Source organism: Silurus aristotelis (genome assembly GCF_946808225.1).
Source record: "Silurus aristotelis genome assembly, chromosome: 4".
NCBI lineage: Eukaryota > Metazoa > Chordata > Actinopteri > Siluriformes > Siluridae > Silurus > Silurus aristotelis.
Genome location: NC_139577.1, coordinates 1,852,031 through 1,867,066, shown reverse-complemented (window position 1 = coordinate 1,867,066; position 15,036 = coordinate 1,852,031). Strand labels below are relative to the sequence as shown.

The window sequence follows — 15,036 nt, the reverse complement described above, 5'->3', positions numbered from 1 at the left end:
TATTCCATATGACATAAAAAGGCGTGTGAAAGTGTAGAAAGTGTGCTTTCTCTTGCCAATTCCTTTTACAACTAAATGAGCATTTCCTTTTCATTGAGCATGGCCGGAAATATTTGGGACCGCAAAACTTAACGTGACAAAATATTTATATTGTTACGCCTCCTCCTACAGACTAGACTTTTTATTTTTTGCAGATAAATACTGGCACCATCTGCACCAAACGGCACAATATCAACGAAAATATACTTTAATTGGCTCTACTATATCTTGCTGGCACGCTACCTCATCATTTTTCATATATTTTCCAGACCCCGTGTGGCTGAGATGCACGAGCAATAAATCAAAAGCAAATAACAGAAGTTTAAATGTCTATATTTTGGCTTGGGGCCTATTAAAGATTTTTATCTTACAACAAACAAAACTCTACTGTATCCAATATTTGGACTCCGAATTAATTTTGACAAAGTGGGTTGAGTCGAATTAAAGGAATTCTTTAAATGCGGATTGCAGGTAAAACTTTATACCACTTTACAAAAGTTATGCAGATATGAAGACGACACAATCTTTAAGAAAATGCATAATACGATCATTATGTCCGGGATACAATCAGACTGCTCCAAATATCTCTGTATAAAGAACATTCTCTGCCTCTGCATTCAGATTTATCTTGAAGTAAAGCTGGGGCCTGGTTTGCAATACACAGAAATGTTTCTTGCACACTCAAAAACATACAATTTATTCCTAAGCTAGAAAGTCTACCAAAAGATTTCTGCACACCTTCATATCAAGTTCCCAACTTTCTAAACACAGTCAAAAACCTTTCCCTAATATATATTTGAAGGCTGACATTTCACAATTTAATTATAATCCTCTTGTTGGTCCTGCATATTTAGCTGATCATTGCATAGTCTGTGATAGAATAAATATTAAATATGAGACACTCGACATATTTGAAACTTTCTAGACTTTCTTATGGTTAATTTTGTCCAATAAGGAAGATCTAGTGCACGGTATGATGAGCAGTGTTGGGCAGTAACGCGTTACTTTTTTAAATAAAGTAACTCTGTTACCGTTACCGTATGGTGCGTTACCCGTTACTTTTTTTAACGAATGAATTTGGGCTGAAGTGTAGCCTACAGTCTAACCTGCTTACAGCAGAGACGCATTGTAGGATTGGTGGATGAACCACTGTAAACACGAAGAAGACGCGCTGTGGGCGTGTCTCCGTTTATTCAGGTCTGTGCTGCAGTAATGGCGAGGCGAGGCGAGAGCAAGACGAGTTTCTCAAAGTGGAAATATGCTCATTATTTCACTTTAGTTGAGCATAAAGACAAAAACTTTTTAGTCAAATGTAAGCTGTGTCTTTCTGGTTCAAAGGTCGTATCTACTGCGATAGCAGCAACTCCAGAAACTCCATCCAGAAGCTAGAAGCTAGAAGCTAACCCGGTGTTCTGTTCTACATTGTGGATAGTTTTTATACTTCAGCTGTGAAAGGAACATTTTTAAGAGTTTAACACAACAGCTTTTATGAAGCAGAAGCCACTTTAGTTTTTGATTGTGAATATATTATTCAGCTTGTTTTGTTCTTTATTTCAGAAATCCTTGTGATATATTCAGTTTGTGCTGCTCTGACTTTAATATAATAGTGTTTAAAAATGACTGTGTTTAAGTCAGTTTTGTGTTTGTAGACCATAACGCATAAAAGGGCATTAATGGGAACATTAAAGAACGTTCTTTAAAAAAGTAACTAAAAAGTTACTTTTAACAGTAACGCATTACTTTTTGGTGTAAACAATCAACAAATTAATTGAGTTACTTTTTGAACGAAGTAACGAGTAACTGTAACTTGTTACTATTTTTTAGTAACGAGCACAACACTGATGGTGAATATACAGAATACAGATATTGGTGGCACGTTTTCAGTGCAGCGCTTTTGCTCCACAGAGCTTGTTAAAAAAAGCTAAAAGGGCGCATTGGTGGGGTTTTTTTTGCAACAGGGTAAATACACATATACATGTAGTCTGTTGGGAAATTTGAAAAACCTTTTACTGCATTGGGAAACCCTGTAATTACTCTTCGCTTTACACTGTAGATGATTGCACATTATGTAGCCTTGATCAAGATGTCATGCTTTTCCTTTGCCTCTTTCACAGCTTGTTTGCACAGAACACGTTGAAAAATACATGGAATACGGTTTAAAAGACAAACGTACTGTAGTATCTGTCACCCCGACATGGGTTTTTCAATGAAAGAATTCCTAGAAATTTGTCTTCTCTTAGAAGCTTTTTTCCAAGTAAAAAAATGTGATGCTCAAAATACCTTTTCTTAAAGAAATCTCCAGTCGTTTTCTCCTCTGTTTAAACACCGAAAGATTTACCCTCACCTACACACATAACCGTCTATCCAAATGTTTACAAGGTTCTACAAGATGAATACCTGACCCACTGACCATAACACCAAACATCTCTTCAGCATGTTCTTAAGGCTTTTGACCTGCAGACTCCACCATCCTTCAAAAGCGACAGCTAAAGTAGTACTGAATGACTCAGGTGGTGTCCAAATAGAAGAAGAGCAGCCTGATAACCGAAAGGGAGACCCAGAGTGTAATCCAATCCTCTTGTCTGGCCTTTCTATCACACTCCAGTTCGGCGGGGTTGATTAAACGTTAGCCAGACTCTCATCACGCTTGACAGACCAGCGAGCTATCTTAAAGCTTCTACTGTGAGTAGGGAAATTAATTGATTCATATCTTCTTGGCACAGGCTTCGCTGGACCTTTTTCCTTATCTATATCTCAGAGTTGGGTGAGAACAAAAAAAAAAAAAACAGCTGTCATTTCTGTTGGAATTTTTAATAAAGGTCTGATGAGATATTTAATTTAAGGAGCTGAATATGAGCCGCAAATGCTTGTTTGCAACAGCAGATGATATTAGTGTTATTTCCCGACGTCAGCACAATGTTCACAGGCCAACACGATCCCCGAGGAGGAGGAGGAGGATGAGTGTAAAAATGTTAGTGTAGAGATAATGGGAATTCCACTATGACATCTTATCTACAGCATGATGAATTACTGCTTCGAACTAAAAGTTCAATTACGCGATTCAAACTATGTCGTGAAGCCGAAACTGCCAAATTTCAAAGCAGAGATTCCACCAAACTCGAAAACAGAATGTCTACAAAAAAAGATGTTGAAAATATACTTTAAACACCATTAACACCATTAACTTCTTCAGCAGTTTGAGCTACAGGAGATCGTCTGTTGTTTTGGAACCACACGGATTAGCCTTCGCTCCCCACGTGCATCAATAAGCCTCGGGCCATCCACGACCCTGTCGCCGGTTCACCACTGTTCCTTCAATGGAGCACTTTGGATAGACACTGACCACTGCCTGACCAGGAACATCCCACAAGAGCTGTAGTTTTGGAGATGTTTTGACCCAGTCGTCTAGACGTCACAATTTGGCCTTCGGCAAACTCAATCAAATCCTTACGCTCGCACATTTTTCCTGCTTGTAAGATCAACTTTGAGGACAAAATGTTCACTTGCTGCATAATAAATATATCCACCCACTAACACGTGCCATGATGAAGAGATAATCAGTGAGTCACCCTGAAAGCCCAGAGGTCACCATACTGTTTCACCTGCTGCTAATCAGTCTCACTCATTAACCTTACCACCCACACACACACACACACACACACACACAGAAATATGAAATATTGAGAAACTATATTCCGTAGGCACCGAGTTATGATTCCTGTACCCTTACACAGGGACAAAAATCTTTTTTGATTCGATAAAAGATTTGAAGCATCCCGCTGATAAGAAATATGAGGTATCAAGTGGAGACTTGTCAGGAAGATTTATTTATTTATTATTATTTATTTTTTTGTTAATTAACTGCAGCACTTTTGATCGAATCGGCAAACAGTGTCATCTTGAACCTCTGGGTTTATTGAGAAAGGGGAGAATTGCTCAGAGGTTCTATATTCATCTACCACACTGCTGTGCCACTCAGCACTCTGCAGGCAAATAGATTACAATTAGTCTGGTGTAATGGCCCATAAGCCCTGTTCTAAAGGCTGCTGGGAAACCTGTGGGACAATTGTGCATGACGTGATCTAAACAGCACTGAATGAGAACTGAAGAAAAAGGGCGCCTCGCTTTCACATTTTAGACGTGCACATTATAAACTTCGGGTTGGGTTTTTTTTTTTTTTTTTTTTTTTGGGTTCTCAGTTCAAGCACATCAGCCTGAAACTGAGCCGAGACTCTAAACAGAAGCACAATCGTCTGATTCTCATGCCACGAGCTCAACGTGTGCTTATCTACTATGAGGAAAAATAAATAAATTGGCTGATGTTCCTCTGTCACTGTTCACAATTCATGCGTCCTGCTATTTTATTTAATTACGGCTTGAAAAATGAGCAAAAACAGCAATTTAACCACCCCTGTACCGTCCTGAGGGTAAACGTAGAATTTTTTGTTTGTTTGCCAATTAGATTTAGAAATATATTCCTAATGGATAGCGTGCTAATGCTAAAATCCAAAGCTATTAGAATGTGTTTGGCTCTAAGGGAATGAGGAGGGGGGTAAAAAAAAAAATTGCATTATACTGTGTTAAACAGTGTCCATTCTGACCACCAGAGGGAACGCCATTATAAAATCCCATTAACCTGATGGATTGGGTTGTAGCTGTGCAAGAGGCTCCTAATGCATAACAGAGAAAGGTCACGCAGTCACTGAAAATGTTATGCAGCACTGACTTCAATGGGCTTTGGCTAACACGCATAAAAAAAAAAAAAAAAACCCGGCCGGAAAAAGGACCTCGGACCAATTTCATAACAGCTCAATTGTCCAACGGTGGACTACGCTGACGAGGATTTGCGACGCGCAAAAAAAAAAAAAAAAAACGACGGATGCTTGGGGTGTAATTACATCACAAGGCTTCGGTGTGTAATGAGATCATGTGGGCAGCGTTGAGCGCGATGCAGGAATAATACTTTGTGCGGGAGACGGAGCTTTGTCTCTCAGCGTGCACAAAGCACACATTGTCAGAACATCTGCATTCCACAGCGGTGCCTCAACAACCGCCATATGGCTGTAAAAATAGGCTGAGGATTCGGGCGCTTTTTGCTGGCACCCGATAATACATGATGCCAAATGAGAGAGACGTGACTTTTTAGATGTGCAAAAGCCTTCCAGAGCAACTCATAAGTTAACGGCAACGAGGCCGGCGCCAAAAAGAAGTTGAATTATGATGGCAGAAATCCATATTCTGAAGCAGATTATAGGGAGGAATAAAGCATGAAAATAGGCCTCTCTAGCAGAGAAGTGACATGAATGTGCATCATTCATAAGGCAGAGACCTGATGAGTCATACGGTCGAGCGTGTCGAGATCGCTACGCACAAAGGCCGTGCGTGAGGCTTTAGCAATATTACTATTATTATTATTTTTTACATTTATGAGCTGTTTCTTCTGCCTCTGAAGCTTAGATGTAAAAATAAACCAAAAAAAAAAAAACCCAGACCCCTACCTAACTCTCCTGAAGAATGAAATGATAAGAACAATACAAGTAGAGAGCTTATTAGCCGCATTTCATGTGCTAACGTTAAGGCGAACGAGGACAGTGATAGAAATCATATCCTCGCCCTCATCTTTCTAGTCAAATTACTCCACACAGCTCAGGGGAGAAAAGCCGGAATTGAATTAGAACCCAGGTAAAACTGGGATGCCGCAGTTAATCCAACAACTAATTGGAAAAGCTCATTGATGCATTTGCATGGAGTATTAATCTAGTTTTACACAGACACACCTGTGAGTAAATTAGCGTGTACTTTTTCATTCTTTTTCGAGTGCCTCCGCATACAAATGCGCAACGGCACGCGTTTCATCTGCTGTAAAACACCGTTATTTATCATGCGTAGTGAGATACCCGCATTGCTAAATCAGATTCTAAGGATGTTAAGCATGTCACAGGATGGAGGAATGAAATCACAGTAATGGTGCATTTGATCAATGTGAGTATTACATACTTAAAGGCAAACAGGCAGCTGAATGTATGATTTGAAGGTGATTGGCTGCAATCTTTCATCTCTACAGGACCTGTACACCTCCAGGACCCTAAAGCGGGAACCTAGGATTGTAGCGGACCCCCACTCTGGACTTACTGAATCACTACGGTGTAGCAGGAGGCTGAGGACCACTAGGACCAAAACCTCACGCCACACAAACATCGTCTATTTCCCATCTGCAACCAACCTCATCGATAATACGAACCACCATCTCTGACCTGCTTCCATTAACACCAATCAACAAGAACCACTATATTGTAACCCTGTACCTTTGACTTATTTGGGAATGTATAATTGGGAAGATCATTGCACTGCCTCGCTTCCATTATTACCGGGAGTGCCGATGGAAACGCGTTATAATGAATCGTAACTCGAAAATATCGACATGGCCATGGAGTCGTAAAGAATGATCAGTATGGGGTGGTGTACTCGAATTATTTAACAATTTAATAAATTACAGTACACAATTCAGCCACACGGAGCATTTTATAGCATCGCAATATAATGTCTTTGCAGATAATAAGGTGAGAGAAAAAGCTAAAATTGGCCAAAAGCAAAAAATATGCGTTTTAACACTGAGACAACTGAACGCCGTCGATCTCACGAGGCGGGAGATGCGTACATCCTGGCGGGGTCCCAAAACATCATCCGAAAATCATAATGCAAAGTAAACATTTTAATATTCGTACAATTTTTCCGTTTTCCGTATCGCTTTCGTCATCGTAAGATTGTCGTAACTCGTATTTGCACTGCCTCACCGTACAAACCCTTCACACTCTGTAGAGGTAATGTCTTTATCTTTATTTATTCTTTTATTAATTTTTTTTTTATAGTTTTTCAGATTTGTATACACCATGATCTACAAATTCCTTATTCTCTATTGGGTTCATGTTTCCACTATATTCTCTACAAAATCCCTGGAAGTATATATTCCTTCCTTCACATTGTGTGTGGGATTTTGGGGGGAAAAAGAAACGATAATAAGTAATTATCCCACCATTTTTTGATTTCAAAAAGGTTCACAATAATAATCATAATATAAATAATGAGCTAAAGAGGTGAAATTTGTTATAAGAAATTCTGGTGTCTAAAAGCCAGTGTGAAAATCTTAACATGTGGAGGTGCAGTTTGAGGTTGTTTGATAGAAAGAAAAAAAATATGGGGGGAGAGGGAGAGAGAGAGAAAGGTGGAGGGATTGATTGAGAGGTGGATTGAGAGAGTGTGCGATATTGATAGAGAACTAGATAACGTGAGAGTATGTGTGTTACAGGTCCAGTGAGAAAGTGTGAGGAAAAGAAGATGAGTTTCAGGCTGTGAGCTAGCAGGTGTGTGTGTGTGTGTGTGTGTGTGTGTGTGTGTGTGTGTGTGTGTGTGTGTGTGTGTGTGTGTGTGTGTGTGTGTGTGTGTTGTTTCAAAAACATTCCCAACATTCTGTTATTGTAAGTGAATAAGATTGGATCATGGATATGTGGATATTTAATCATGCGTTATGAGAAAAGTCAGATCAGATAGAATTATAAGATCTTTGATGATCAGATGTGAATATTCTGGAGGACCACGCAGAGTTTGGTAAAAGTAGTTTGAACGGTTGAGGAGTTTTCAGTGTAAAAAATGAGGTTTGAGCTTCTGTAATGGAAAGTAAGTTAAACTCAGGTAATAAAAAAAAAAACAGTGCAACCAGAAACTTGACCAGGTTAAAGAACTGTGCCAAGTTTTTTGGATGTAGTTTGAAAGGTCCAGAAGGAGAAGAATTTATTTATTTTTATACATTCAAGCAAACATGATTATCTGATGCCAAAAATGGAACAATTATAGTTGTGTGTTTTGACATTTGAAAGCTTATATTTACACTAGCGGTTTTAGTCCGTTGTGAATATTTATGCCTTTAGTTTTGACAGATTTTTCTTCGGGGAAATTATAGATTTACTGAAAATCATCATTTGAACACATCATTTGAACAATCCACATTGACAAATATAAAAAATAAAAGGCACTGGGGATTGAATGTAATTAATTTTACACATAAAATAATAGTTCTGACCTTCGAATAGTAAATAAAAATCACTGTCTCTTACCTTCATATATTGCTTTAAATCCTTGTGCACTCACAGCAAAATCTGTAGTGAACCACATCGCCAGTATCGACCCAGAACTTACTATTGGTGATGGCAACATAAAGCCAGACAGCCTGAAAAAGAGACACAGACAATATACCAAGTTTAATACAGACTTTAATATTAAAACTATATTTTAACATTAAAAACAAGCCCAATATACTGCAAAACACAGGTAATCATGTAAAGGCTGTAAATGCATTATAATTTAATGAAGGTGCTCTTTTTTGTTTGTCCTGTGAGCTTTATTTATATTCGACGGTGTGAAAACCCTCCCACTCGTGCAACGGTTTTTGTCGCGTCCCGCGGGATTTCGGTCCTGATGCACCGCTCTGTACAAGGTTTCTTAGAAAAATGAATAAAATTGTGCTGTTTGTATCTGTTTAGAACACATTTTCTGTTCATCCTGAATAATACATTACAGCTCAGATACGTATGCAGCATATTCCTGTACTTTCCTCTCCAGTGAGGGGGAAAAAAAAACCTCAGTTCCATTGTAATTCCAGAACAACCAGAATGTGTTCGTGTGTGCATTTAAACAGTGATGGATGAAGAACGCAAACCATGTAGTTCAGTTGAAGTAAAGATTCATTTGGGAAAATGTGACTCCAGTAAAAGTGCTCCTTTAAACGTTCACTTGAGTAAAAGTACAAAAGTTTTTGCCTTCGAATTTACTTAAGTATCCAAAGTACTATGATTTATTATAACTATAATGTTCCTATTATCATTCGTGATAGAAGAGTATCTGTAAAAGTAAAAGGGAAGTTTATAGGACTTTGGTGAGACCTGAGATGTTGAATGGTTTAGAGACAGTGGCATTGAGTAAAAGACAGGAGGTGGAGCTGGAGGTAGCAGAGCTAAAGATGTTGAGATGTTCGTTGGGAGTGACGACGATGGACAGGATTAGAAATGAGTTTATTAGAGGAACAGCGCATGTAGGACGTTTTGGAGACAAGGTGAGCGAGGTGAGATTGAGATGGTTTGGACATGTGTAGAGGAGGGACGTGGGGTATATCAGTAGGAGAATGCTGAGGATGGAGCCACCAGGAAGGAGGAAAAGAGGAAGACCAAGGAGGAGGTTTATGGATGTGGTGAGAAAAGACATGCAGGTAGTTAATGTGAAAGAGGCAGATGTAGAAGACAGGGTGGTATGGAGACGGATGATCCGCTGTGGCGCCCCCTAATGGGAGCAGCTGAAAGAAGAAGAAGAGGAAGGTAATGTTCCTATTATCATTTTTGACTCTTAATCAACTCAGTTGCTGTGAAAAGACTCGAATGTGACTCACTGATCTATTAATAAAATGATATTAAAGACTCAAACGCTGATTGATTTCTATTACAATTATCATGACCCCCAAAACACTTGTAAATGACACGTGTTAATGAGCTCACGTGTGTTGTGTCGAAGTTCGAGTCTGGAGTTTCTTCATCATTTGTTCCTCTCTAAATGTTTTGCTTGATGTTGAACCGTATGTTGGTGACCAGTAGATACACCAAGCGCCGATCAGATCACGTGTAAAACAGAACGTGCGTTCGGCTCTGATTGGTGGATTGCTGCGTGATTCACCAGTTACGTTTTTATCCTCATAACTAAAAAGCAACGACTGATTTCACAAAATGTGTGTAAAAAGTAAAATATTTGACTTAAAAATGTAGTGGTTACAGTAAAAGTCTCCCCAAATGCAAACAACCTTCAAAGAAGTGCATTTTTAGGGTCGGGTGCAGCATGCTGGGAGATTCACCTTCTATCTACAAGTCTCAGGACGTGCTCTTATCTCGAACACTGCCTTGCTAAATTACAGGGATATAACAAGAGTTCTACTATCGGCGACGAGTCCCCACAAGTAACGACAGCATGCATGGCTCTTGGGTGAAAGGTCAGACATGTTCATTTGATGAAAGCCCTGTTAGATACACTGACCTCATCCTTTAGGGAGCATGGTTAAGTGCTGCTATGTCCTCTGACCTTCAATCTCCATCCAAATGGAACAGAAGGACAGAACATGCAACGCTTTAAACCCACCAAAGAAACATCTAGCTGAGAGGTACAGTAGGTTAACGTTAGAGCTTCAACCTTTTATTCATGCCTTTGTTTTCTCACGTTATACATAATTAAAGCAACTTTTACTTAATATCACTTATATATAAATGTCAAAAGGACTGCTGGTGTGTTTGGGTTTGAATTCTTTAAATAGTGTGTGTCTGTGCATGAAACCAAATACAAATATATTATATGGGAAAAAAAATGAAAATAAATATACAAATAAAATGTGTAAGAGTGAATGAATGTATAGATACATGATTACAGGTCACACTTTATACACACCGTAATTTCCGGACTATAAAGCACACCCATATAAAAGCCGCACCCACTGAATTTTACAAACATTTTTATTTTGAACATAAATAAGCCGCACCTGTCTATAAGCCGCAGGTGTCTACACTAATGTACTTTACACAGGCTTTAATGAAAGACACGTTACACACGGTGTAACGGGTGAAATATGTTGCGCTTCCTTTAGGAGCAGAGCGGCATTTTGGGAATAGCCTGGCACTGCATTTTTTCCGGTATTACTGCGTGTGTGCAAGACCGAGGAATATGTCCTTATTATTTTCTGATACTCATTTCTAAGTTTCTTTGACTAACCCGTAACGCTGTTGCCAAGAAAAATAAAAAAGCATGAGTTTTGGAAACCTGTCTGTGTTTATATGATTTCTGTTGCAACTGGAGTTAGTGAGCTCTCCCTTCACCCAGACTCAACGCGTTACAACGGCTTGTATCTAAACGCTAGCCTACCAAGAAAGTCATTGTTCACTGTTTTCCTCCTTCCTTTCACAACTATTTCTATCTGGATTTATCTTTTGTCATCGTCGTGCGTTTAAAAAAAAACTTTTTTTCTCCTGATGACGTGCAGCTCACAACACAGGTGAGGTGCGTTTTTTCTTTTCCGTTCGGAAATTTCATGACATAAGCATTCTAATTATTTAAAATCCTTCCACATACACACCATTTTATCCCATGTCTTCTTTCAAGCAGTATCTCAGTTATGGAAGCTGCTCCTCCTCTATTTTTAGTCATTTTTATGTCAGACATGCTCGTGCTCAATCATTATTTCTGTACTGTTCTGACCAGTGGTGCGAATTGTTCCATCTGTTCAGAACAAACCCCATGATTTGTCTTGATATTCACATGCATTTTTCCATATTTGTATTAATGTATAAGAAAACACAAACATTTCTTTCTTTCTCCTCTAGCCTTCGGTAAATGAAGTCATCTCGAAATTTAAATGAGTGCTATTTAAATGTCCCATAAATGATAGATTTATTCAGCAGAGGAACATATTTGTTAACCCAGAAAAAAAAACAAAAAAATTGGAATGCTGTGCCTCCTGTGTATAGCTGAATATTATAATTTTTTTTTTCTTATTTCCTACGCTTGTTGACATACAGAGTTGGACGGAAGGTCATGAATACATGAATTTTGATGGTTTTATCTAAAAGAAAGAAGCTCAGCTTAAAATCTTTGCCTTGAGACTCACACAAGCGCCAAGGACCGTGGAAGCAAACTCGTTAAAAACAAACAAACAAACAAACAAACAAACAAATGAAACACACAACACTTTTTTTGTGAGGTCTCATAATTGCACATTTCAATTCTGTCTTGATTTTATCATCCAAGCACTTTAACTGTAAAGAACATACCATAATAACACACACATAAGAAAAATACTTCCAGGCAAAAAAGAGGGAAAAAAACACTGCAATGCTTTTGTGTATGGGTGTGTATTTGTGTTGGGTGTGGGGTTCACATGGTGTTTGGTTGACATCAGACGACATGAGAAGCTGAGATGCATTTACAGGTTTCATTCATTCATCATTAGTAACTGTGGTTGCAGTGGTTTAAAATAAAACACAGCTTTGTATATATTTGAGGAAACTTACAGGTGACAGTGTAGTGGGCATGTAAAGTGGAATAACTTCAATTAATGCAAAAAGAAAAAGAAAACCTCCTTTTTTTGGTTCAGGATTAATGACCGATAATAATATTTAAAGCACTAAACAGACACGGCTTTTGTGAAACCTGTAACAGACAAACAGCAAATTTCTCGTGAATAATATTGATATTTAAGGTTCAAGGTTTTTTATTTGTCAATGCCACCATATGTGCAGACAATCCTGGAAATAAAATAATAATGAAGGAAGATAAACAATCAAATGAATAAACGAGTGCATCAGAAGTGGGGTTTATTATGCTCATTAAGCATGGATGAGTAGAAGAGGATGAACTGTATGTTAAACACCATAACACTAAACCTGCTGATAATAAGTCACAGAAAAACTACTTTTGCACTCAGGTTTATATTATATACCGTAATTTCCGGACTATAAAGCGCACCCATATATAAGCCGCACCCACTGAGTTTGACAAAGATTTTTATTTTGAACATAAATAAGCCGCACCAGTCTATAAGCCGCAGGTGTCTACACTGAAACTAATGAACTTTACACAGGCTTAATAAAAGACAGTGTCTGTTACACGGTGTAACGGTTCCTTTAAGAGCATAGCGGTATTTTGGGAATAGGCTGCCGCCGCATTTTTCCGCTATTACTGCATGTGTGCAAGGCCGAGGAATATGTCCTTATTATTTTCTGCAGCTCATTTTTAAGTTTCTTTGACTAACGCTGTTGCCAAGAAAAATAAAAAAGCACGAGTTTTGGAAACCTGTCTGTGCTTATATGATTTCTGTTGTAATTGGAGTTAGCGAGCTCTCCCTTCACCCAGACTCAACGCGTTACAACGGCTTGTATCTAAACAGTAGCCTACCAAGAAAGTCATTGTTCACTGTCTTCCTCCTTCCTTTCACAACTATTTCTCTCGAGAGTTTAGCTTTTGGCATCGTCATGCGTTTAAAAAAAAAAGCGTTTTTTTGTTTCCGTTTGGAAATTAAATTGGTCTAATGTTATGGGGTTTAGATTTTTTTGGCTTGAAGTTTGTGAAACCGGGAAAAACCCAGGAAAAAATTAATAAATAAGCCGCTTCATTGTTTAAGCCGCGGGGTTCAAAACCTATAGTCTGAAAAAAAAAAAAATGTTTCCTCTTCCATCTATTATTTGGCCATTGTTTATTCCAAATGACTAAACTGCATCATGTTTAGTATGCGTTTTCTTATCCTTACACACACACACACACACACACACACACACACAGAACGATTGTGGCTCACACTTCCAGTTCATCAGTGTTTTAATAGGACATTTTATTTTCCATTAGATTGGATTCATTCATCAGGGATGAATTTAGAATCACGCTATTATACACAGTCATAACATATGAAGGTATTTAATTAGACTTGTTAAAGAAAATGTCCACAATCAATGAATATCTTCCCAAATGAACAACATTTAGACTTTCAGGTAAATTATCTAAACGACCCCACAGTGAGTAAGATGTTAATTATAAACATGATTCTGTTTAAAATGGACGAGTGTATGTTCATTCTACACAAAATACCATCTTCGATACACAATGCCTCACATATCTATAAATAGAAAATATACCAGTTATATATAGTAATAGATTTTTATTACTTAATTTTCTTTTGCATACTACATTTCTGTCCATCTATTCACTCATATACAGATGTGTTATTAATAACAGAAAAATATATACTACCTCTGGCATGTTTAAGCAATGTTTTGCCCACTGGTAAATTTAAGTTCATTGTATCTGATCTACTTAATCACATGACCAATCTTTACCAGAATGGCCCCGCCTCCATCCACAATGATTTCATACATATGAAATAATGTCAAACATACACGATATCTTTTGTAGTGATTGTATTCCAAATAGCATCATTTTTATAAAAAAAATCAATAAAATATATAAATAAATTAAAACACTTAAAACCATATTAATCCCATTGTGTATTCACTATAATTTTATTATGTTCAAAAGAAGCCAATTTTAATTGATCAGTTCAGCCCAGTAGTTTATGTGCAATTTATACGTCTAAATACGAAAAAAACTACTTTGGACAGAAATTTTTTTTTGGCAGAGAAAAAAAACTATTAACAGACAATCAATCAATTAGCCAATCAATCAATTAACCAATTGATCAATCACAGTACAGACATCTTAAATAGAGAAATGTCACATCTCACAGATTTCACCGAACTTCTCTCTCTACTCAGATGGTATTTTATTTATAAAAATGCTGTATGTTGTTTCCTGTTTAATCTCTGAACACTTTCTATTATGGGGTTTTTTTTTGTTCCTTTTCTTCTCTACATGAGATTTTTAATTCTTTGTACACAGCTTCTTTGTCTTCGCTGTATAAGGAGTCGGACAATCTGTCATCTTGTTATTTGATCATTTTACTATGAAATTAAAAGCTGATAACGTTTTTATTATCAATAAAATGATTGATATTAAAACTTGTAGGTAATAAAAACTCTACCTGGTCTCTGTTTTTTCCTAAACTGTTATTCCCAAAAGAAGCTAAAAATAACTCCCCCCCCCCCCCAATCACATCTCAGACCTTGGCTGGCAATGCAATTTTAAAGTGGTTGAACAATTTCTTTTTTTTCTTGGAGCTAAGCTCAGTCCCTTGTTCTAAAACCTCCCAAAATGTCTCACTATTGAATGCATCATGAAATGGCCACCAGGTGTAACATTTATCATTCTGTTAAAGGGTGAGCACACCACTGCTGACCACCACTGGTGTAGACACAATATATTGGTATATCCATCACATGGCTCAGCAAGCCTAGCCTCTCTTTGACTTGTGGTACAAGTGCATCAATCATGAAAGCCAGTAACTCTCTTGGCCTGCTGCAGAATTGA

The 15,036-nt window shown here is 37.8% G+C and overlaps 1 protein-coding gene across 11 annotated transcripts in view; it reads right to left on the bottom strand.

Annotated features, from left to right (window-relative positions):
- The window catches only part of LOC310724820 (CUB and sushi domain-containing protein 1), a 368,464-nt gene that overhangs the window by 190,075 nt on the left and 163,353 nt on the right, over positions 1–15,036 (bottom strand). For all 11 annotated transcript variants that reach the window (XM_083539181.1, XM_083539178.1, XM_083539179.1 and 8 more), the window contains one exon: positions 8,151–8,263. In XM_083539181.1, coding sequence (XP_083395307.1) covers positions 8,151–8,263 — 113 coding nt within the window. The remainder of the gene's footprint in view (positions 1–8,150; positions 8,264–15,036) is intronic.